The sequence below is a fragment of the Trachemys scripta genome, chromosome 3, assembly GCF_013100865.1.
Source record: "Trachemys scripta elegans isolate TJP31775 chromosome 3, CAS_Tse_1.0, whole genome shotgun sequence".
Classification (NCBI taxonomy): Eukaryota; Metazoa; Chordata; order Testudines; family Emydidae; genus Trachemys; species Trachemys scripta.
Genome location: NC_048300.1, coordinates 8,348,029 through 8,374,053, shown reverse-complemented (window position 1 = coordinate 8,374,053; position 26,025 = coordinate 8,348,029). Strand labels below are relative to the sequence as shown.

At 43.0% G+C, this 26,025-nt stretch overlaps 1 protein-coding gene across 3 annotated transcripts; it reads right to left on the bottom strand.

Moving 5' to 3' along the window:
* Window positions 1–196: 196 nt before the first annotated feature.
* Window positions 197–23,631, bottom strand: LOC117874201 (GDNF-inducible zinc finger protein 1-like). Of its 3 annotated transcripts, XM_034764078.1 has the most exons (8): window positions 23,446–23,624; window positions 20,807–20,939; window positions 13,370–14,683; window positions 9,104–10,033; window positions 6,969–7,063; window positions 4,555–4,722; window positions 3,124–3,281; window positions 197–1,081 (listed from the first exon to the last, which is right to left on the bottom strand). In XM_034764078.1, the coding sequence occupies exons 3-8, from the start codon at window positions 14,680–14,682 to the stop codon at window positions 839–841; spliced, it is 2,907 nt and encodes a 968-aa protein (XP_034619969.1). In that variant the 5' UTR covers window position 14,683; window positions 20,807–20,939; window positions 23,446–23,624; the 3' UTR covers window positions 197–838. The 3 variants fall into 3 exon arrangements, with proteins under 3 accessions (XP_034619969.1, XP_034619968.1, XP_034619970.1); XM_034764077.1 differs by lacking the exon at window positions 20,807–20,939 and having other exon boundaries at window positions 23,446–23,627; XM_034764079.1 differs by lacking the exons at window positions 3,124–3,281; window positions 20,807–20,939 and having other exon boundaries at window positions 989–1,081; window positions 23,446–23,631.
* Between the last annotated feature and the right edge of the window lie 2,394 nt (window positions 23,632–26,025).

Genomic DNA, 26,025 nt, shown 5'->3' with positions numbered 1-26,025 from the left:
ACAACTCTTATGAAAGCCATTGGGGATTTGAATACTCAAACTCTCAGTAGGCCAATAAAACTACATCCCATGCAAAAGACGATTTATTTTAATCTAGGGTTGTGCAATCAAACCTTTGAATTATAAAACTGAGCCCATAATTCACAGCTCCTTATTATTTATTATACATATGGATCTAAGAGGTGCCCCATCACTCTTTAAGAAATAATTTTGAAGTTTATTTTTACAGTATACAAAGAAATTATATTTAGGGGTTAAAAGCAAATATCACAGTATGAAGACAAAATGAACCATGGAAAGCTGGGAAACGGCATATACCACTGACTTCTGTCATTAACCAGCTACGTTCTAGTTGGTTTGTAACATTACACAGCAAATATTTGAACATTTTTGTATTGATCAAGAAAGTTAAAAATATTTTACAATAAAATATGTACAAATAAATTAGATACAGCATAGATTATCATTTTATGTGGATTGTTCTAAACACAGTATCTTTATTATAAAGACAATAATTTACAAGAACATTATTATGCATGTGCATGTATATATAGATACACACACAAAACAAACATATATACTTTAATTAAATGGGTATTTTACTGTGTGATATATTCAAGATATTTTTAAAAAATAAAACTCTGTGCACAGGTCTGACACCTAATTGGCATAAATAGTTTACCATAACAAGATAAAAGACTGCAATGTAACATCTCATATCAAATGCAAAAAGATAAGAGTATCTCACATAGCTTAAAAATGAAGCAGCTATATTGAAAAAAGATTTGAAATGTTTTCATTCATAGTGTATATAGTTTTCTGGTTAGAGCAATAAGAGTTACAAGTATAAAAGGGAGTGATCAGCGTCTCGCATGTTAACACTAGATGGCCTCTGTTCTGCTTTTTTTATACTAATACTTTCTGGTTTATAAAGTTTACCTTGGTCAACTGACCAAATTTCAGGTGCTGAGTCCCCACCCATACAGACATCTGATAAGGTTTCTATTTTGGACCAATTATGGTCTTTTTTGGTAGTAAGATCTATTAAGAAACTTCTCCAGTGAGCATTCCGGTCATGGATCTAGGGGGAAAAAAACAAAGATTATAGAGGAAAGAAAAGTTTCTGAATAATAATTTAAAACAATTGAAGATTTTACTTTTATTAACCATGTTCAAAACGGAATAGGGTTGATTTTAACATTCCAATGCTGCACTGGGATGGGCGAAGGGATTAGCTGGGCTCTGAAATGTGAGAATGATTCTACATTACTAACTGTTCCAGGTCCACAGTGGTGGCAGAAACTGAGCACACAGGTGAATGCTAGACTTGACCAAGGTAAAGTCCTGATTTCCTCTCCAAAGAGGTCACTTCAAGACCCAAATGGCGTTCTAGCGATCTTGCTCGCAGTCAAATTATCACTGGGAGCCGTGTGCCCTATCAAAACTCTGAGAATGCATCTGAAGTTTCAAGAAATGGTAAGACCCTGTATCTTGTATCTACAGTATGAGGGCTAAGCCACTTTCCACCGCACTTGTGATCAGAGCCCTGCAACCTGACCCAATCCCAACAGAACCTGATCACAAGGGCTGGGTCCGGATCAGGTGGGAAAACAACCGGATGGTCTCTGGCTGGGGTGGGCTCTCCTCCTCCTGCCTGTGGCAGCTGCGTGCCCTGCTCCTGCCGGCCACTGCCACCTCGCTGCTCTGCGTGTGCTACAGTCACAGAGTGAGCGTGCCAAAGAGTGGCAGTGACTCTCATTCCATAGCGCACACAGCACAGTGGGGGGCAGCAGCCAACAGGTCGTGCAGCACATGCAGCTGCCACTGTGCCAGCCCCGCCGGCAGGAGGTGACAGTGACGCTGACTCAGGTTCGCAGGAAGGATTGGGGTCAGATTGGGTCTGAGGCTCAGGTTGGGTGGGCTTGGGTCTGCAGACCTCTAATTGTGATTTAAAAACAAAAAAACAGCTATAGCAGCATCCTCTTTACATTAGCTACGTTCTTGTCTTTCCTCATGTTTCAGTTCCTCTATTAGATTTTCCTGTTTAAAAATAACTGGATATAATTGGATTTTAAGACCAGTTTGGCTGTCAGGCCTGGGAATTGGTACGTCATCTGGGAGTTAGCGTTTCTCTTCCTCAATCTAACAGCTCAGAAATTCACCTTTAGATTGCGAACTCTATGGGGCAGAGACTTCGTACAGTACCTATCACAACAGGGCTCTGGTCCATGACTGGGGCACCTAGGTGCTACAACTCTATAAATAATTGGTCTGTCAATTAGTCACAGTTAACTCAAGCAATTACCGCAAATCATCTCCTCTGGAATGGTGGTTGAAGCATGAAGGGGCATACAAACGTTAGCATACCTGGCATGTAAATACCTTGCAATGCCAGCTGCAGGAGTGCCATGCAAACATCTGTTCTCACTTTCAGGTGCCATTGTAAACAAGAAGCGGGCAGCATTATCTCCCATAAATGTAAACAAACTTGTTTGTCTTAGCAACTGGCTGAACAAGAAGTAGGACTGAGTGGACTTGTAGGCGCTAAAGCTTTACATTGTTTTATTTTTGAGTGCAGTTATGTAACAAAATAATTCTCTATTTGTAAGTTACAAGAAATACTATTTCTTTTATCTTTTTTACAGTGCAAATATTTGTAATAAAATATAGTAATATAAAATCAGCACTGGACACTTCGTATTCCGTGTTGTAATTGAAATCAATATATTTGAAAATGTAGAACACCCAAAAATATTTATAACACATTTAAATTGGTATTCAATTATTGTTTAACAATGCAATTAAAACTGCAATAAATCGCAACTATTTTCTTAAATCTCACAATTAATTGCAATTATTTTTTGTAATTGTTTGTTAACCCTAATAAATAATATGAAAAGCCTGATGTAATTGTAAATTAGCACCCTAATCCTCCCCCTCATCCTAACAGGATTTATTTTTCATAAGGAATCAAAATTGAAGCATCAACTCTAATCCCTAGTAAATTAAAAAAAAAAACAAAAAAAAACCAGCTGCAGAAATGTAGCTCCCCACTCCTTCACCCCTAATTAAACCTCTGTACCGCAGTTTAATTGCTACAAAGGCAGCAGAGAGGCAACGTACCGATACGTGTCTCCGTAAGGTGGACATGTCTGTGAAGGTTCTCTCACAAGCCCTGCACTTGTATGGTTTTTCACCGGTGTGAATACGTTGGTGACGCCTGAGAGCTCCTTGCTGAGTAAATGTTTTTCCGCACTGTTCGCAGAAATATGGACGTGTCTCTGCAAATGAACAAAACCCACAACCGCTGAAGATCAGTCCTTTGGGGCCTGATCCTGCAGACGCATCGGTACATGCTTGACTTTACTTAGGTGAGTAACAGGACGATTTCTGTGAGCAATGCTGGATTAAAGCACTTGCAGAACAGCCCTGGCTCCCGCAATTACATGAATATTTCTAGCCCCGCTGGTTGTGAAGAAAAGCTTGAAAACGTGACCCAAGTGAAATGGATCCAGCAGGGTCTGCCTGAGTCTCCAGAGAGAGGTGTAACAGCCAATAGAACCAGGGAGGTAGCTACCTGGCCCCATCCTTCCTAGCAAAGCAGATCAGGCCTTCTTCTGGGGGAAGCCACCAGTCCACCCTCTGCTAGGGTGATGGCCACGGAGGATGGGCATTTGGGGGGGTGTCCGGGGCTCTGGATTGCTTTAATCAGGCTCTGCAAATAATTAAAGTTAAGAATGTTGCTAAAGTGTTTGCAGGATAAAGGCCTTCGAAAAAGCATTTCCAAACCATGAGTCAAACTGCATTTGGCCCAATGTAACTAACTACCGTACATTGTATCAAGGAGGCAATGCAGGGTATATTTGTTATTTTTTAAATACTGTATGACATTTTTTTTCCTTTACAAAAAATATGAGTGTAGGGGAAAGCTTGGCGAGGAGCTAAGTGGCGGACCGAGGATGTGACTGAATGCGAGCGGAAGATGCAGGCTGTGCAGTTGAAGGCCGTGCAATGAACCTTGTCCGGCAGATCCTGCCAAAATGTAGTTTAGTATAGTTCAGCATGTTTTTGTCTGTAAACAAGTCAGCTTATATAATATGTATGATTTATGAATGCAATGAATGTAGCCAGCTGTTGACCCCATGTAACCTTGAGATAAGCGCAGGGGGATGTAGCATTGCAGCGGACTCCCTTCAGTGGAGTCCTGCCTGGCCAGCTGTCCCGGAAGGTCAGAGATCCCCCGCAGCCCCTCCATGTGCCTCAGGGACTCCCCGCGCAGCTTAAAGTGTAAGTTCTTCCCTCAGTAAAGCCTTGCTTTTTACTCTCAGGCACTGAGTGTCATTCTTTCGCCTGTATCACCGCCCCCCTTGTGGGCACAATGAGTAAGTATGAACTCTGGCTCCAAATCACTCCCCTTCTCACTATACTTATGTAGCCCATCAAAAAGACTGTTGAGTTAAAGGCTAACACCCCTTTTGTATACAATTTCAGATCCAAACTTCCACTGGTATCTACTCATCTACTGCCAAACACAACATCTGTTTGCTTTGTTACCTGCATGAACATTACTGTGTTGGGCTAGCGAGGCTCTCAGTCCAAACGTTTTCCCACAAACATCACATTTATAGGGCTTAGCTCCCATGTGGCATCGCTTATGGCATTTTAAGTATTCATTGGTGGCAAAATGTTTTCCACACACATCACATTTAAAGAGACGCTCTCCTGTAAAAAAACAAAAGACATTCTGAATTCTCTTACCAGTTACTTCCATAACCTCTTCCTGGCCAAGTCCAATGTTTTGTTGTTTTCTGTCCATGCTTATCCTCCTGCTCCCTTTGACACATTTGATCAGTACCTTCTCCTGGACTATCATTAACCTTTTGATTTCCATGAGTCTGTGCTCTCTTGGTTTTCAACTGTCTTCCCATCCACCATGCTTTGTTGGCATCTCTCAGGGCTCTGACTCCTTTTTTCCCTCTTCACCATATCCCTATATGACCTCATTAAGAAAATAAGAACAGCCATACTGGGTCAGACCAATAGTCCATCTAGCCCAGTATCCTGGCTTCCAACAGTGGCCAATGCCAGGTGCTTCAGAGGGAATGAACAGAACAGGCAAGCATTGAGAGATCCATCCCATCGTCCATGCCCCCCTGCCCATTCTGTCCAATAGCCCCTGAATTTATTTAATTTATTTATCTTCCATGAATTTATTTAATTCTTTTTGAACGCTATTATGATTTTGGCCTTCATAACATTCCCTGGCAAAGAGTTCCACTGGTTGACTGTGTGTTGTGTGAAGAAATTCTTCCCTTTGTTTGTTTTAAACTTGTGGCCTATTAATTTCATTGGGTGACCCCTAGGTCTTGTGTTATGCAAAGGAGAAAATAACATTTCCTTATTCACTTTTTCCACACCAGTCAAGATTTCACAGGCCTCTACCATATCCCCCTTAGTTGTCTCTTTTCCAAACTGAAAAATCCCACTCTTTTTAATCTCTTCTCATATGGAAGCTGTTCCATACCCCTAATAATTTTTGCTGTCCTTCTCTGTACCTTTTCCAATTCTAATATATCTTTTATGAGATGGGGCGACCAGATCTGCATGCAGTATTCAAGGTGTGGGCGTACCATGGATTTATATAGAGACATTATGATATTTTCTGTCTTACCATCTATCGCTTTCCTAATGGTTCCTAACATTCTGTTAGCTTTTTTGACTGTCACTGCACATTGAGCAAATATTTTCAGAGAACTATCCACAATGATTCCAAGATCTTTCTTGAGAGGTAACAGCTAATTTAGATCCCATCATTTTGTATGTACAGTAGAACCTCGGAGTTATGAGCACCTCGGAAATAGAGTCTGTTCATAACTCTGAACAAAATGTTATGTTCTTTCAAAAGTTTACAACTGAACATTGACTTAATGCAGCTTTGAAACTTTATTATGCAGAAGAAAAATGCTTTTAACCATCTGGCTGGTGAGTCTTGCCCACATACTCAGGGTTTAGCTGATTGCCATATTTGGGGTCAGGAAGGAATTTTCCTCCAGGGCAGACTGGCAGAGGCCCTGGGAGTTTTTCGCCTTTCTCAGCAGTGTGGGGCAAGGGTCACTTGCTGGAAGATTCTCTGCATCTTGAAGTCTTTAAATCATGATTTGAGGACTTCAGTGGCTCAGACACAGGTTTGATACAGGAGTGGGTGGATGAGATTCTGTGGCCTGCAAAGTGCAGGAGGTCAGACTAGATGATCATAATGGTCCCTTCTGACCTTAAAGTCTATGATTTTATGATCTTAATTTAAACGAAACAAGCACAGAAACAGTTTCCCTACCTTGCCAAATCTTTTTTTTTTTAAACTTTCCCTTTTTTTTAGTAGTTTACATTTATCACAGTACCGTATTGTATTTGTTTGTTTTTTATCCGTGTTCTACTGCTGCTGTACTTCTGGTTCCAAATGAGGGGTGTGGTTGACTGGTCAGTTTGTAACTCTGGTGTTCGTAACTCTGAGGCTCTACTGTATAGTTGGCATTATGTTTTCTAGTGTGCATTACTTGGCAGATGAAATTCAATGTTGATAAATGCAATTTTGTGAGATCCCTTTGGAGCTCTTCGCAGTATGCTTTGGACGTAACTATTTACTCACTTAGCCTCAGTTGCCATTTCTATGCAGATGATTCCCAAAATCCATCTCTTTATCCCAGTCTCTTTCTTCAGTCTTGCATCTCAGACAGTCTTGCATCTCTGATGTCCAGGTACCCAAATGGCCCTCTTCATCTGAGTACCTCCCGTGAGTTAAAAATATAACGTGCACTTCTCTGTCCCCACCTATTCCCTGCTGCTAAGAGGCTGAGGAATTTAGATGATTTCTTTTCTACTGGGATGTCCTGCAGACAACTTGTATTCAACCTGACCAAATAAAAGGGTGAGACTGGTACAGGGCGAGGCCCATGGTGTTTAATTCCTACCTGTATGTGTCCTCTTGTGACCATTTAGTTTGCCTTTGTCAGCAAAGCAAGCTCCGCAGTCCTCACAAATATATGGCTTTTCTCCTGTATGGGACCTACAGGCAATGAAACACAGAGAGATATTGAGAAAACACAGCTAGACAGGCAGTGCCTAATTTGTAATGGAAGAGGTGCCAGGGCACAAGCAATTTTTTTCCCTGTCATAACTGAGGCAGCGAGCCCGGAGGTGTCAGGGCTATGAACCACCAAGCTTAGATGTGCCAGGGCTCAGCCCTGGAAAGCCCCAGCACAAATTAAGCACTGTAGACAGGGGGGTTTAAAATAGCATTTCCTCTTGAAATTAATTTCCTCTACTGTGGATGTTATGGTCCTGGAGAGTTTGCCTAGATTTTCTATGTGGGAGTTGGCATAAATGTGTTCAGCTCAGCAAGGAAATTGAAGGTTTGCAATGCATATTACATCAAAGATGCATGCAGACCCCAAGGTGTACTTGCAATGAATGACACTATCTGACGCTTGGGATTTTGCATGAATAGAGTGGGGGGAAGAGGAGAGCCTAGAGAATCCTTGGCAAAAACATTTATACTCCTCAGATCGAGTAAGTCCGTGTAGCTTCATTAATCTGAAGGAACTCGGCTGACTCACACCAGCTCAGGATCATACCCTTACAATGCCTTAAAGAGGAGCATGCAAGATTTCCCTCTGGCTGTTCCTTTCTTTTTCTTCCTTCATGCCACAACAGCAGCAACAGCCCTAAAACCCTATGGCCACAAGGACTGACAGCCCAACTATATTGTCCTATACTGGCTGCTAGACGATACACCAGAGTGACGAACACAATATCCTACTCCTCTGAGAAGCCCCCGCTACTGATCAACTCCTTGTGTGAGTATATGTATGCTCTTGCTGTGATCCAGCCAGGAACTGATAAAGCCAGGGGTTATTTCAAATAAAAGGGCTGCTTGCCTATCTTAGCAGGTGAATGAGGTAAAGGAGAGAGAACAACAGTGAGTGCAGACAGACAAGAGCAGGTGACCCGACGAAGAGCTCTGTGTGGCTTGAAAGCTTGTCTCTCACCCCCACAGAAGTTGGTCCAATAAAATATTTCCTCATCCACCTGACTTTCTAATATCCTGGGGCCAACATGTCTACAATTACACTACATACAACATGTGGTTCCTAGACATTTACGCAAACATATTACTTTAGTTTATCATCAAGACTGTATTTGTCTTTGGAAGGGAAAAAACCCCTCAAGTGTAGCAGGTATCGATGACCTCACTATTTATAAATGTGACAAACATACTGGGGCAGATACTCTGCTGGTGTAAACTGGCACCACTCCACTGAAGAAAGACTTGGTCCCATTGATCTCAATTTAAATACTGGCTTTTCAAAAATTCTACTTTAGTTCTAGTGATCTTGGACCTCACTGATGGGTCTGCTATTACCAAACAGCGGAGAAGAGCCAGAACTTACAAAAGACTGGCGGCTGCTGCTTTGGTGGTGGTAACGACAATGTGGATGTGTTTTTTTTCCTTAGGCTAGCAGCAGATCTCTCCAGGCTTCTACAGTGTGTCCTAGGCTATCATTCTCAACGTGTGTAAATCACACAAACTGATTTGCACCCAGCTGTGAGGTAGGGCAGTGCTATTGTCCCCATTTTACAGGTGGGGAACTGAGGCACAGAGAGACTAAATGACATGCCCAAGGTCACACACAAAGTCGGTGACAGAGAAGGGGATTGAACCTGGGTCTCCTAAATCTGAGACCAGTGCCCTAACCACTGGGTAATCCTTCCTCTCTTGCCATTTTTTACACTCTCTGAGGATCTGTCTCAATCTTATTTGGAAGTAATCCCTATTTGCTTGCCTATGTATGAATGGTACTGCTATGTTTTAAGTCTTTCCCAAAGGTGAGGTAATGACCCTGGAGTAGACAAACAACTTTACATAAATAAAAGAACTAAACTTCGTTAATCATTGATATTACAGGCCAACATAAATCCCCGCATTCCTCTATTACATGGATACTGCAGAAATAGACTGGGGGACAGTGGGTCGTCCAAGGGAAGGAGTGCTGAAGCAGGGTGCATGCAGGGTTCAGTAACGGGAGAAGTGCGACTGTAGGCTGACCTGGTGTGGATCTTAAGCTGTGACGGCTGTGCAAATTTTGAATGACAAATGCTACATTCGTAGGGTTTTTCCCCTGTATGTGTCCGCATGTGAAACACCAATGCCGTTCGAGAGCTCAGAATCTTCCCACAGACCGAACACAGTGGGCGCTTCACTCTCCCTTCATGCTTCCGCATATAATGTGTCCTCACATCTCTCTTTCTTTTAAACGTAGCATTGCAGATGGTGCAGGCAAACTGCCTTTCTTCAGTGTGGACACACGCTCTGTGCTCTTTCCAGCTGTTGTAGCTAGCAAATGACTTGCTACAGATATCACACTGATAGACTTTACCGGGCAAGGACTGATGAACATCTTTGCAGTGATCCACATATTTTTTCCGAGATACAAACTGTTCATCACATTTATCGCATGTTATAACATAGGCAGACTTCTTAGTTACCCGGGCCTTATTTACCTTCTTTATTTTAAAGTCTTCACCCGATTCATTTTCTTCAGCATCTTTATCATTACAGGAGTCATCGTCGTCGTCCGTACTAACATCCTCGTTATCTTTACTACCATCTGCTTCAGAATAAACTGCATTGTAATCTCCCTCCTCTTCCCCCTTCACATTTGTTTCTTCTTCATCCTCATCCCCGTCTTCATTTTCGTCTTCTCTGTTAGCTTCAGCTTCATCATATTGCCCCTTCCTTTCTTCCCCTTCATTGCTGCAATCCACTCGTGCATTAGATGAGCTCCCTGGTTCTTCCTCGTAGTCCATGGCTTCTTTGCTCCTGGTAGCTTTTCGCAACCCAGTATCTGATGCCCCATCCCATCTTTCTTTGCTAATATTTGTTTCACAGTATGTTGCATCTGGTCTATCTGCAGGTGGAACTACCATCCAGTAGACTGGCATAAGCTTCCTGTCTTGCCCAGATTCATGTCTTTTTCTGTTAAAAACAGAACACAACCATAGTAGTTAAACACCTGGTTTTATATGCATGCACACTGAAGGAATCGGGTTTCTCATATTCATTTTAATGTTGTCTTTCACAAACTAGTAGAACATCTAGAACAAGAGAGCAAGGAAATATTGCAGAAAGGTGAGACCAGATAATTAACGATAACTGAAGTGTCTTATGCAAGTTATTCTGTAGAAGCATTACTTAAACTGTTGGGTATCCTTGCTTTCACAGCTAGCAATGGCTATTACACGGAGGGACTGGCAGAAGTTTAAAAGCAGTAGGTCCTCAGGAAAGGACCCTTTCTAAAGCGAACGTGTGTGTTGCCTGATTAATATCATGAGAGACTGTAAATGCAGTCTAACAAATGGGTTCTTACAAATACAACTTGAGATCCTCTTGCTTTACTTTTAATTAAATTAAGAATAATAAATACTAAATGGCAAACTTTTAAATATCTACTGCATCTGACCCTTAGTACCTCCTTAAAGAAGCACATTATATTTGCTACGTTTGACCCTGAAACACTTTGTGTGTGATTCTTAAACAACAAAACCGATGTTTTGCTTTAATTGAAAGGTTAAGAATTTCATTGTAGGCCATATATGATTTCCCCATAATGCAAAGGCACTATTCAGTTCTAAGATACATGGAAGAAATTCCCAATGTTTTCACACGGGACATGCACATGGGAAGGTGGATAAGAAGGCAGAACTGGGATTCATCACTTCAGTGTAATCTTGAGTTCCCTGTTACAATACAGTGACTATGGAAAGATATGCAGTGTTTGGTTTTTAAACAAATTAGAAATGTCATTGAATGGGCAAAATTTATGCAACGACATGCCTGCTTTGTGCATGCAATTATACAAAGCAAATCTGTAAACTGTTTGTGCAGATAGTTGATTATGGTAATCTGTCTTTTTAATAGAGTTACTACAGTACTTAGCACAACAGAATTCCAATACTTAACTAGAACCCTTAGGCACTATCATAATACAAATAAACAAGAACATAAACATTTTCTTATAAAAAATACTAGCAGGTTGCAACATCTCTATTTGTATAAACTGCAGCATCAACAGTTTTCTTATTAATTTAGGGCCAGATACAGATACCCTTATGAACACTGAGATAAGTGTATCAACATCTGTCTCAAAGAAATAGGTAATCCTGCACAGTCTATGTTTGAACTGTTAACAACCACAAATTTAAAACAAATTGTCTGGGAGATTTCTGCATGAGATCGATCTGCTCTCCCTCTGCAGGTGACAATAAGATAACACAGAAAATGAAACAGAGTGCCACACTGCATTCTTTTGAAAGATCACAGTTTGTGTGCTGGGCACACAGAAGATTGATACTGTGTAACTGCAAATGCTTTAAGAGTCTGGAATTATCTGCTCATCCTGCTATTGTGGATTTCACTCCTACTGTACTACTTCATTTATTTTTCTACTCCTATCTCTTCAGTCTGCATTTTCCTAAAATTTAGCTTCACTCAACCCTCCTCTTTGAGCTCACTGTCTATACTATACAGAACCTAATTCTTTTAGTCAATCACACTTCTCTCCCTGAGTACCTCTTGTTTCTTTCTCACTATACACATCAGTGTCACACAAAAGTCTTTGCATGCAGATTTTCTTTAGAAACAGATGGATGGTATCTTTTTACATATGTAATCTCATGAGGGGATTCTTTAAAGTGTCAACGTTATTGATTTATTAAATGCATTAATAAAATTTAAGAAAGAATATTATATATATATTTATAGGGATAAAACTATTCTCTGTAGTTGCATTAGCTAGGATAAAGTTACAGGGGCCAATAATCCTCATGCTTGAGTGGAAGCTTGGTCTTGTGGTGAAGGTGCTGGATTGGACTCGGAAGATCTGGGTTCAAAGCCTAGACCTGCTACAGGCTTCTTGTGTCATCATGGGCAATTTCTGTGTGTCCTAGTTCCCTGTGGGGAAAATAATACAGCAGCGTGGATTTGATTTAAGTCACTAGTCAGGAAGACTCGATTTAATCATGGTTTTCTACATAAAAGTGCATTCTTGTTGGTTGTTATAACCTTAATACATCTTCTTCACAACTCAGAGATAGACGTAGGTTTCATTTTTAGACGGTACACACAATGTATTTTTAAAGTGATTTATTTTGAAAAAATTTCAGATTAGTTTTACAGCTATATCAGAAAATGAATGATTGTTTGGTTATTTCATTTACCAAAGGTAATTGAAGCAGATATTTATGTAGTCATTGGGAGGTGAACTATCTCCAATTCAACAGGTTAATCATCAGACCAGTTTCCTACCTGGAGGCTGCTCTAATTTATGCCTTTGGCTCCAATATGGGTTAAGGCAGTCAGATAATGGGAGTATAGGGATATACCCCCTATACATCCACAGGGGGCACGGTGAAGTAGGAGCCATAACAATAGCATGGTCTCAACAAAGGATTGCTGCATACTGGACCCATTCTCTTATTGGCAACTATTATAGCTTTAGGGCTGCTTTGAGTTGACTCCAACACAGCAGATCTGGGCCCATGATTTCAACTATACAGGACTCAGGAGGAGAGAAAAATAAAAACGTATATATTTAAATACCTCACATATGATCTAACATTTCTTCTCCATATTTAATAGTGCCAATATCTCAGGACCTCCCAAACATGTACATCACTTGGCCTTTTCCATGGCTGGGGAAGCAGAGGACTCCAGAGGGAGCCAGAAAAGAGGAATCAGTTCAGGACTCAGGAGGGCTGTAACAGCTGAAAGTCAGGAATTTTGTCCTGGGCCAATGGGAATTCTACATTTATGCTGTCATAAAAATTAAATTCTGTCTCTGTTTGCAGATCTGGAGACTTCTGTGAAATTTTACTGATTTGTTTCTAGTCAGTCAGTGCGGAAAAGGCTTGTGTGAATGCCCACACTACCTAGATACAGCCGGCAGGGCATAGGATCAAATAAAAATAGATTTGTGATCACCCAGTTAGCCAAGTCTTGTTCATTTTTAACACATCACAGTTCTCCCCAGGCTCATGTTTAAAACCCAAAGGCTGAGACATTCAAAGCCACTAAAGGGGATTTAGCTACACAACTCCCAATAATTTCAATGTATGTAAATCCCCTGCATGGCTTTGAAAATGTCAGCCCAGTGCTATTGCAAACGGATAATATCCTGACTCAAAGCCCACTGTAGTCAATGGAAAGACTCCTATTGCCTTCCAAGAGCCCAAAGAACCTAGCTCTGAAGCGATCAGGATCTTGAAAATACCCCTCTCTCAATGCCCAGACACACACACACACAAAATGCTGTACCTTACATGGGTATTGTAAGCAGACCTCTGAGCAAAGCTGGCTGGGCAGCGTTCACACTTATAAGGTTTCTCTCCAGTGTGGGTTCGAATGTGAACTGTCAGGCCACATTTGGAGCTGATAACCTTGTTGCAGTATGGACATGCCTGGGGATTCCTTTTCTTTTCATGCACCCTCCGGATATGGTCATTTATATCCTTCGGGCGCTTGAACCTCTTCTCACAAAACACGCAGGGGAAGCGTCGCTCGTCATTGTGAACCGTGAGGCGGTGCTGCCTGAGGTTCTGGCGATTCGAGAAGAGCTGGTCGCACATATTGCAGCTGTGTTTGAGCACGATGTTGATGTCGTGTTCCAGCTCCATGTGTGACTGATAGTGTTTGATGAAATGGAATGACTGGTTACACTTCTCACACGTGTACATTTGTGGCAAGACTTTTGATACGTTGCGAGGTGATTTCCTACGTTCGGTTTTACTGGGGAGCTCAGAAATTAAACTATTTTCATCCTCCTCCTGGCCAGGAAGCACACTTTTAATCACTATGCAGGTTTCCTTTGAGTTTGACCGGTTTAGGGAACAATGGCTTGTCTTATTTTCCTCTGGGTTGACTGTATCCATGCTAATCATCTCACCTGTCTCTATTTTGTTCTGTTTGTCTGACTTTACCATCCCAGGTTTGGACTCTGGCAGATCTGTCCCACCTTTATTGGGATTTGCAGGTTGTCCATCAACAATCTCGTAGTCTGGTAGCAATTTTCTGCATTCCTGGCTGGCCCAACATTTTCTCTTCATGGACGTCACCCCAATTTGGGAAGAATCATTCACTTCAATGTCTTCTGCTTGCTGGACACGAGCACACTGGGACCCACAATTTGCACATATCTGACCTTTCAAATGGACACTCAAATCTAAGGCTTTTCTACCCTCTGCCTTCATTTCTTCACATATGTCAAGCAAATCCTTGCACTCGAGTCTCTCGGCCACCTCCTTCATCCGATGCAACTTTTCTGCGTCAATCTCTACTTCTGCCGTGTAGACAAATTCCAGAAAGGAGGTGAATTCTTCTGTGTAAATGTCCTGTAGCGTCACGGTGCAATTCTTAGCATCCAACATCTCACCGTGAAGAAAAAGCCCTTTAAAGTAATTGCTGGAAGCAGCCAAGACAGCCTTATGAACCAGAAACTCCTCCTGAATCCCAAGGTGCTCCGTATGGACCCTCACATCACAGAGGTGACCAAACTGATAGAGCGAATGCAGCGCACGCAGAAGGTTGGAAGCAGCAACTTTGGATTTCATTAGAATTTTCTTCTTCTCCATCCTGCCAGAAAAGAAACCAAAAACCATGAGAGTCCATTAGAGCACATCTCATCCACCTGCACCAATCATCTTCACCTTCATCTTAACTGCAAAGTAGGCCATCACACTCACTCACACTAGTGACTGAGAGACTCCTTGGCCTTGCTCTCTTACCTTTTAATTCACAAAGCCTGACAAAGACTGTATGAGACCAAGGAACTAAATTATAAAACTCTTATACAGTGCTTTTCATCTGTAGATCCCAAAACACTTCACAAAGGAGGTTAAGTATCATTATCCCCATTTTACAAATGGACAAACTGAGGCACAGAGAAGAGACGTAATTTGCCGAAGGTCACCTAGCAAGCCAGTGGCAGGTTGGGAACTGAGTCCCAATCCAGTGTTCTACCCAGTAGGCCACACTACCTGCACAACAGCAACAGACAGTTAAATCTTTGTTGAGCAAAGAGTCTAGTGGGTTGTTAATGAGCATACCCAGGCTTGTAGGTTAATGGTGCGAGTGTGTGAGGTTCTACTGTTTGCAACACTTAAATTGTATGGATATTACTTACAGAAATATATAGAACATGCAAGAAAATAAAGACACAGATCTGGTTTAAAATTTTGGAAATGTTGACTAGTATTTTGGCAAAAAAAAACATTGAGACCTTCTTGCTGGTTTTCATTCAGCCTAGAGGGATTGAAATTTTGTGATAAAAATTTTCAAACTTTTTCACAAAAAAAACTGCCTTTTTCTAACTATCTCTAGACATGTCTAAATATTATGACAGTAAGACAGAAGCTTGATGGCTCTGTGGCTTTTCTGCCTGTAGACACACAAAACGCTAACACCGCATCTTAAACTATAAACCCGGAGGGGCAAAGACAGTCTTTTTGTGTGTGTTTGTACAGGTCCCAGCAAAATGGTGCCATGATACTGACTTGGGCCTTTGGAAGACACCATAAATGTTTACTAATATCATATAAATGCATTAATTATAGTATTGGATATCATTATTACTCTGGAATAAGTTATTGATCTAATAGGTTATGTCAATTCCACTAGCCCCATATGACCTGATTAGTACTCCTCACCCTGAAGAGTTTTATTCATAGGAAGTTATAGACACCCACCTACTGGTGCCCAATCTGAGAGGTGTGATAAGATGGGGTTCTCCAATCTTTGAGGCATATTTAGATATAGGTCCAGACAGCTCATGCCAAGTCATTTCAAACCTAAGTGATGAAAATGCTAAAACAGTCACTACATTACCTAGGACATTAGTAAGGGATTCATAGCTAGGAACTGATTTTGATCACTACGTTATCCATACCTCCAAGGTATGTCCCATAGCTTTGAACAACTCTGGTAGCACAAGGTAATGTCCCAATTCTGATATACTTACTCACACTGAGCAGTACTGTGCTCCACTACAGTCATTAGGACTATTCTTGGAGTAAGGAACTGTTCAGCGTAAGTAAGGGTTTCAGAATCTACCCCGAAACTGGCAAACCTTTGTGTATGAGCCAAAATGTCTATTCCTCATAACCTTTAGCCTACTATGGTATGCTGAGATTCAATATAATTCATGGAGTAAATGAAACTACCCGAGTTTGTTTGGCATATGTTCCCTTATAGTGCTAGGAAAACAATAGCTTTAGGTTGGTGTCTCGTGACAGGTATAGGTCTTCCCTTGCGACAAATCCTATCCGTACAGAGTAGGTACACTCCAAATTCTTTACCCGGGTACCTTTTAGTTAGTACTGAGGGTCTTAGTAGTATAATGTAGTACAGTGATGTTAAACACCCAGCCGGAGGAGCTGATCTAACCTATTAGATGTACTTATGTGGCTTTAGAGTACATTTCTAGCCTTCCTGGATGCAAAATTAACCTCCCAAATGCAAAACAATTAGAAACCAATGATGCACTGCTGTCTTCCTGAGTCTGCAGACAGCCTGAAACAACAACTTGGAGGTGTGAACTCCTTTGCTCCAATTCATCTCATAGTGATGTTAACTTGAGAGCATAACAGTGACACATTAAATAGTTAATTTTATTGTATGATATGAGGAACAGGGTGGAAGTGAAGCCAATAGGAAGGAACTGGCTTTTGCTGTAGGGAAGGCTATGTAGAGAAAAGTTGAGAGAAACAGAAAGAAAGATAGAGAAGAAAAAGAAACAAGGCAGATACAGTGGGTGTCCTAAGAGTAAGTTCGTTTTCACACTGAGCGATTGATGAGCGTGGCTTTAATAAGAACAATAAACTAAAAATTTAGTTACTAAATCAAGACCTGATTCCACCCTTGATCTTTGTGAGGATCTTCCACTGACAGCACTGGGAGATCCACTATAGATTGAGGGAAGTATGGAATCCTAAATGAATGCCCCAACCATAACTAAAAAGATATTTGGTGCACTCCAAAAATGAGTTTGACACTCCTGGTCTAGTAGAAGACTAAACAGTCTTATTATTTAATGTGTGTTTACCTAAACCGTATAACTTATTTACAAATAAATTTTAGAACCTAGAAAGGAGCACTAGGCCAAAGCAAATAGCTGGAGTGGCTTTCTCTTGTTTGTTGGCTCCGTTTTACAGGATGGAAAAACTAGGTGGTGCAGTTACTTTAACCTTGATGTTGGAGTGTTTGCTTCTCAGCCCAGTAGTAACAATGGGCATTAAATTACATCAAGTTTTACTTTTGTTCCTTATGTGAATTACATGTTTGACATGACATGAAGTGTACTATTAGTGCATATAAAATGTGCAAATAAGAGGTCAAACTTGCCTTCAACATACTGTCCCACGATGCATAAACATCAATATACACCATAATGAATAGGTTTGAATAACAAGCTTAAAAGCTAAACTAATGCAATAAAAACAGCCATAGTTAAAACAATTTTAATCTGCAAGGCATAAATAATTCATGATTTGTGACTTCTAAAATAATGGTAACGCACTGTATATATTTCCTGGCTGCTATGTATTCCAGGATTTCTTAGCGACTCGTGACCAACTATATTTTTCCAGGGAACACATTTTTAAGGATGGGATAGGATTTTATTAGGGATTTCTGTTAGAAAAAACAATGATAATAAGCAACCTGGAATACTTCTGAACACTCCATGCCATTAATTTTTATTTAATTAGGGCTCAATTCTGCTAACACTTATGCATGAGTAACGTTACTCATGTGAACGGTCCCATCGAAATCAATGGAATTACAGCTGTTGGGAAAGATACAAACTGTGCATGTCTGTAGGACTGGATCCTTATTCATCAACCTGATTTGAAACAGAAAAAAATATGCTTCTCCATACCAGTGAATTTTAAAGAAGGTTTATTTAGAGAAGAGGGAAGCAAAATACCTTTGTTAACGGAAAGTACTTTTCAGAAGAGTAAAAAGATGTGCATGTATATTGGAATGTGTCACCGAATGCAGAAATTGACCCATTTGTTAGCTTAATCTTAGTCCTACCAGCACAAGATTGTTCGTACACAGATTTCTAGCAATGTACAGTAAACAACACAGCAAAAGGCACATTTTTAATTCTTCAGAGCAAAGATAGTCTCTTCCTATGCATTTGTACAGCAACTCAGTCCTTCCTGGGGCTTTTGGGTACTACTATAATTCCAATAAATACTGATTATTACTTAACATTTATATTGCAGTAGCTCCTAGAGCTATATATGTGCACCCATGTAGCTTTTTGAGGCAGTGACATTCATGAGCAAAGAATAAGTAGTTTCAAGATGCCTACAATTCCGCCACTGAATTGGGCTTTGGGATGAAATTCGGCAACTATTTTCAGTCAACGACAATGAGCTTTGGATAAAACTAAAAAATGCCAGTGGATTCCAGAGAAGTCTCAGTTTTGACAATATATGAACACAACTTTATTTCCTGTTATTAAATTCACAAAAGGAAGGAAATTGTCAAGTAATTGATCTGGTTTAATGGCATCGGCATTGGTGGGGGCAAAGAAGGGTTACAATTAAATTCATAGCATTGCTTCTTTTTATGTCGTCATATGATCTGGTGGTCCCTTCTGGCCTTAAACTCTATGACACTGACTATTGGACTGTAAATTCACTATATATTCGTTTGATGAAAAGGGCATCTTGGTCTTACCATGTCTGACAGTATTTTCCTTCATTATTGTTGTATATGGCTGAATCCCCCCATATGGCTCTAATTCAACAGAACATTTAAGCACGTGCTTATGTCCCACTGAATTCAATGGGACTTAAGCACATGCTTAGATGTTGTGCTGAATTGGGATTTAAACAAACAGCTCAAGAGGAAATTAAGCCCACATGATGCCGAATACAGCACTTCTACATCTTGTAAACAGGCACAAGCAACACATATTCCTGTGATACTCCTATAACCAGTCTACCAGTTTTACAGAACAATGACAATAATTCACTTCAGTTGTTTCACTGGGTGGTGGTGGAGGAAATGAAAAGCATCCTGATTTTAACCAAGACAATTAAATTTGCTTCCTGACCTGTTTACTGTATTCCATTGTCTCTCCTTACATTTACCATACAACATACTTTTAATTACAGATATTAAGATCTGTAGTTATAGCTAGATGTCCAAGGCCTCTGGAAAGTATTTAAGCACCACTGCAGTCCATTGAAAGAAAAACACTGTCAGTGTTACTCGGGAGTATGAGAATCTGTATGTTTATGATTAAGAGATGAACGACCAAGATAAAAGTATTCCCTTTCAGATCACAAGCCACTGTCTTCAATTAAAACAATAAAACGAAATGGCTTCACAACATTTAAGAGCTAGAATTTGCTGAAGGCAAACAAGTATGCTGCAAGCATCATCATGGATAGCCAAGTCTGACTGCTAGGAACTAGTATACTTACAAAGCGTTGATCTTGCAAACTGCTGAAAGAAGTGCAGACAGCCAAAAAAAATTTTCTAGGGTCATTTTTTCCCCCTGGACTTTTACCATTCCTGCCTATTTCTGGATCACACTGCCTGTCATTCTCTATGGACCAGAGACTCAACTTATGTATATTTTGCACAGCTCCACTGAAGTGAAATCCATGCAGCTATGTAGATTTACACTAGCCGAGGAGCTGACCCTGAACTGTTTTCACAACAGAATTCTTTGGTGGAATTATTTCACATAAAACTTGCCATAAACCTATATGCTATGCCTATTGTGAGATATATGTAATCTTGTGACTGTAAGTTCCCCCCTTTTCTATTACATCTTCGCTTCTTCAAGACCTTTGCATGACCTATTTCCCTAAGTGAAGCTCCTTTTAACCTAATATGAGTCACATACATGCACGCATATGTAGGGGCCCTGACCCTGCAGATGAATCGACACAGGTGGACCATAACCCAACTGACTTCACTGGGTTCTGCACAGACACACGGGACCACTGAGGTCGATCCAATTGCAGGATGAGGTCCGTAGTGAACTATACAGCATATACATTTTTAAGAATACACAAAACGGGCACTGAACCGAGACTCAGGAGACCAGGGTTCAGTTCTCAGCTCAGCCCAGAGGGATTTTGGACAAGTCACAGTCGATCCGCTACTTCAATTCCTCATCGCTAAAATTAGGATTTTTCCCTATTCACGTGGGCACCGTGACGATAAAATCCATTCATGGCAAGACACAGTACACTCTTGTTTATCCAGAAGGCCTGGCAGCCATCCAACACTTTCAGATAACCTAGTGCTTGGATAAACAGAAATGCTATTTTGAGCTGGATTCTGGCTGGGATGCAGCAAGGGTATGTCTACACTGCAGCTGGGAGCGAGCCTGTGGGGTCAAGCTAACACGCTAAAAATAGCCGTGTGGACACTGTTGCTCAGGCTCTCAAACCCACCCGACTCCCTAGGCTGGACAGCCCGACCTCCAGCCTGAGCCACAACATCCACATTAGTTCAAGCCCTGCTAGTGGGTACCTGGCCTGGGAGGTTTGCTCCCAGCTGCCGCGCAGACATACCCCATAGGTCTGGGAACAGCTGGATGTAGCAGGCTGAAGAGTCACTCAGGGACGTTGCTTTACTCAATTGGCTGCTGCTCTTGCCATTCCAGACTATGAGCCAATGAATGGTGGTGCTGTATGCAACAACCTCTCCCCTGCACACCTTGCCTACCTTGTGTCTGTCCCAGTGCTCGGGCTGCCTGAGCACAGTCTCTCAGTGATGACTGCGCTACTGATCACTGGAAGGGGCCATGCTTCGGCTGCGGGGCTCCAAGATAGGAGGGAAGTGCTGACCAGAGATGCTGCTGTAGATACAACCACAATAGTTACACATGCTGCACTTTGAACTGGACACAGTGTTGCAGCCACAGAACCACATTGTGAGGGGATACATTCATTCACCCTTCAGCAGTGCAACAGATGCATTGCTGTAAATTATCTTAGCACTAAGAGGCTAATGGAGAAGTTATAAGCGGATGATTAACTAACATGGGGGGGGACACACTCCGGACTTGGACAACTAGGACTTTTGGATAAAGGGAATTTGAATAAGTGGGAGTGTATATAGTACTATGCTGAAAAGGACCATTAAAGTACCGCTAGAAGGCCTTGATCCTACAGACACTTAAGCAATTGATTAAATTTATGTGCCTGAAGGGTCCCACTGAGTTCACATGTGTAAAATTGGGCACATGCGTAAGTGCACGCAGAATTGAGGCTCTGATTAGTAGAATAAAAACAAACGCATGATCTTTCACACAAACTTTAAAAAGAAAAAAACAACAACAAATGCACCTCCCTTCCATAATTTTTGGGCCATCACAGTTTTGGACTGTAAAACTTGGACCATCTAAGGAAACTGTATTTTATTGAAAAACGGGTGATTTGTCTGGGTCTTGTTAAAAGACAACTTTAAGAGCAAAAGTAGAGGCAGTAAAATTAAGCTGCTTTAACATGTATCCCATATGGGGGCGACTCCCTCCAAAAGTATGAAACGTGGCAGGTCTGCACATGTAATTGATGACAGCAGCATTATAAAGGGACACTGTCCTCTGGCGAAATAAATAAATCACAGTTCTAGCTGAAAGTTTTGTACCAATTCTAGTTACAAGTCACATCCTAAAATGACTAATCAAAAGAGATTAGAGAAAAAAGTTATTTGCCTCCCTTTTCTCAGTCTGCTTACTTTGCACACTACAGCAATGTAGTTAGTCTGTTTCACTGTTTTCCCTGCAGTCAGTCAATGTCAGGCTTTAAAAAAGAAGGTATTGAAATACTCTTACTCTCCATTGTTCAAAGGTGCTGGTGTAACACAGACAAGAATTTTAAAAATTAGTTCCCAATCCTGCAAATTCTTAAGCATGTGCTTAATTTTAAGTATGTGACCAGTGCCACTGAAGTCAATGTGACTATTCACATGCATCACATTAAGCATGTGATTGCAGGATCGGGGCACAAGCCAGTACAGTGTGGGGAGTAACATGCATGGCAGGGACTGGGACAGCAACCCTAATGCTATTAAACACCATAGAGTGCTCAACCTCAGGTTGCCACCTGTACCAGTTTTAACTGAGCAAAGATGTGTAGCTGAGGGCAGGTGCCGATGATGACAAGTGGCTAGCACAGCAGCAATTTGAGCTGCAATGGCAGGGGCAGACATCAGAGCAGGGCTTAGTTAGAGGGGGGCAGGGAGCCAACGGGAGTGGGGCAACTATCATGCAAACCCTTCAGCACAGGATTCAGTTGTGGGAGGCAGGACGGTAGCAGTCAGTGTTACCCAAGTCTTACCCTTCCACACAGGGATTAGCTATAGGGGATAGGGTCCCTGAGCAAGCCCCCAGCCTTACCCATCAGCCCAGTGTCTGTCGATAGGAGGGGCAGGCAGAATATATAGCTAGAGAAGCAGCCCCCAACCTTACCCATTAGCATATAGGGCAGCCCCCAGTCCTTACTCATCAGCACAGTTTCTGCCCTCAGGAGTTGGGCAGTGTATAGCTATAAAGGGCCGTAGAGTTATGGGATAGGCAGGATTTAACTATATGGGCTATAGAGCTATAGGAGCAAGCAGGGGATAACTATAGGGGCTGAAGAGCAATGGGGTGGGCAGAGCATAGCTATAGGGGGCTGTGCTGCTATGGGGTGGGCAGAGCATAACTATAGGGGCTGTAGTGTTATAGGGGTGGGCAGAGTGTAGCTAAAGGGGAGGGGAGGGCAGGACGTAGCTATAGGGGCTGTGCTGCTATGGGGCGGACAGGGTGTAGATATAGGGACTGTAGTGCTACAGGAGCAGACAGGATGTAGCTATAGGGGCTGTAGTGCTATGGGGCGGGCGGGGTATAGCTACAGGGGCTGTAGTGCTATAGGGGCAGGCAGGGTGTAGCTATAGGGGCTGTAGTACTATAGGGGCAGGCAGGGTGTGGGGCTGTAGTGCTATAGGGGCAGGCGGGATGTAGCTATAGGGGCTGTAGTGCTATAGGGGCGGGCAGGGTGTAGCTATAGGGGCTGTAGTGCTATAGGGGCAGGCAGGGTGTGGGGCTGTAGTGCTATAGGGACGGGCAGGGTGTAGCTATAGGGGCTGTAGTGCTATAGGGGCGGGCAGGGTGTAGCTATAGGGGCTGTAGTGCTATAGGGGCGGGCAGGGTGTGGGGCTGTAGTGCTATAGGGGCAGGCGGGATGTAGCTATAGGGGCTGTAGTGCTATAGGGGCGGGCAGGGTGTAGCTATAGGGGCTGTACTGCTACAGGACGGGCAGGGGGTAGCTATAGGGGCTGTAGGCTACAGGGGGGGTAGCTATGAGGCAGCCCAGCCTTACCCTGCCAGGCGGAGCGCGCTGCTCTCGCGCAGTCTCATGGGGCTCGGCTCCTGCCCGCGCTGCGCTGCGCTCCGCACCGCCGGACTCAGCAGCGCAGGTCTCTCCCCCTCTCTCCGCGCGATGGTACAGCCCGGGGGACCGCCCGCCGAGCGCTCCGCCTCCCGCCACGGCCACCATAGCTGCGCCGCGGGGGCCGCTCCACCGACGTTGCCGCGGGCCTGCTGCCCAAACGCAAGATGGCCGCCCAGTGCACATCAGAAGCGTCACCCCGCCCTCCCCCGCCATCTTGGGTGTGGGCAGCAAAGCTCCCTCCCCCCGCTATCCCCACAGGGAGCTTGCCGGGCGCTACTTGTCGGCCATCTTGAGTATGGGCAGCGAGACCGCTTTCCCTCAGAAGGACCCCAAAGAGTCGGCCATCTTGGATGAGGGCACAGAACAGAAGCCCCTGTCTGGGCTGGGGGTGGGCCGCAAAAGGCTGCAATTGCCAGGAGCCCGCCCCGCCCCCAGCCTGGGCCCCTCCACCCTTCCCTGCCCTGGGGGCCCCCCCCCAGCACTGCCCTCCCTGCATTGGGTCAGGGCCCCCAGCATGAGGGCGCCTTAACTCCCTCACAGCATCCACACAAGGCTCAGGGCCGGGAGTCCCATCTATGGGGCTGCAGCCCGTGGGGCTGGCTGGAAACTAGCCCCCACAGTTTGGTGGTGTTCACGGCCCCCCTGCCCTCGGTGATACCGAAACCAACAGAATTAACCCCCCCCCACCCCCCCCCTTTCCTCCCCCCAGTGCGTTAGGTGATTTACAGACAGCCCCATTCAGCATCAGCACCCAGAAACCTGCTTCCCCTCATGGCCCCTGGGCCGGGGCCCCTCACCTCCCCCGACTCCTGGGCAGGGAGGTGCCCAGCCAACCACCTTTTTGCACCCTCTCCCATGCAGACTCGTGTTGCAATGCGGCATGGTGACCAGTGCTCGCATAGGCCCTTTATTGACGTTAGTGGGATCAACAGGAATACACGACCTTACATTTTTACAAGAATCGCAGGGTCCAACCCAATGGCCTCATAGCATCATCACTTTCTGCCAGCTGACAGATAACTTACTTGTGTCCTTAGGAAGGATTATTCTTTCGTGCTACATGCCTCTAGCACAGAAAAACAAAACAGCCTCGGTTTTCGTCACTGACACTGCGCCTTTACAAAATGAAAATGTGTAACCCCTGTCTGTGCAATACCTCACCCACCTGGTCTCTCTGTACCTCTAGGAGTATCTGACTAGGGTTGACAACCCTCCAGGATTGCCCGGGAGTCTCCAGGAATTAAAGATTTTGTCATGTGATGAAACCTCCAGGAATATGTCCAACCAAAATTGGCAACCCTATAGCTGACTGTGAATTCTAGGAAAGCTTAGATGAAGTTACATATAGTGCAAATGAGTACAGAAAGCACTTGCTTACAAAAAAGAAGCATCTTTATTCTGCTAACTCACCTGATTGAAACCCACATGCTTTCAGCTCCTAACCGAGGCTGTTTTGTTTTTCTGTGCTAGAGGCATGTAGCAACAGCAGATACTGATTTCTTGTGTGTATTTAAAACGCTGTTGAGTTAGAATAATAGAAAATTAGGGTTGAAAGAGACCTCAGGAGGTCATCCAACCCCCTGCTCAAAGCAGGACCAACCCCAACCAAATCATCCCAGCCAGGGCTTTGTCAAGCCGGGCCTTAAAACCCTCTAAGGGTGGAGATTCCACCACCTCCCTAGGTAACCCAGCTGGAGTAAAACCGCAAGTAGCAAGAGGAAGTTCTTGCTTTTCATCAACCCTTCACAGCAGAGCCCTCGCTCCAGCAGTGCGGAGGCTAAAGGTGTCTAAGAGCTCCACAGCAGGAGAAACTCTGATGTGCACAGGTGATGCATCTGCAGGGGTTTTGACAGTGACTGTACATTAAAAAAACAATGAGGAGTCCGGTGGCACCTTAAAGACTAAGATCTATTTGGGCATAAGCTTTCGTGGGTAAAAAACCCACTTCTTCAGATGCATGGAGTGAAAATTACAGACACAGACATAAATATACTGGCACAGGAAGAGAAGGGAGTTACCTTACAAGTGGAGAACCAGTATGGACAAGGCCAATTCAGTCAGGGTGGATATGGTCCACTCCCAATAACTGATGAGGAGGTGTCAATACCAAGAGAGGGAAAGTTGCTTTTGTAGTGAGCCAGCCACTCCCAATCCCTATTCAAGCCCAAATTAATGGTGTTGAGTTTGCAAATGAATTGTAGCTCTGCAGTTTCTCTTTGAAGTCTGTTTTTGAAGTTTTTTGTTGTTGAAGTTTAAATCTGTTATAGAATGTCCAGGGAGATTGAAGTGTTCTCCTACTGGCTTTTGTATGTTACCATTCCTGATGTCTAATTTGTGTCCATTTATTCTTTTACGTAGAGACTGTCCGGTTTGGCCAATGTACATGGCAGAGTGGCGCACATGCAAAAGTGATGTACTCTGCTGGTATTAATAACGATGAATGAGTATCACTAGCCCCTTGCATTATACAGAGGTTGACTGCAAAATGAGATTTTCACTATGCACGGA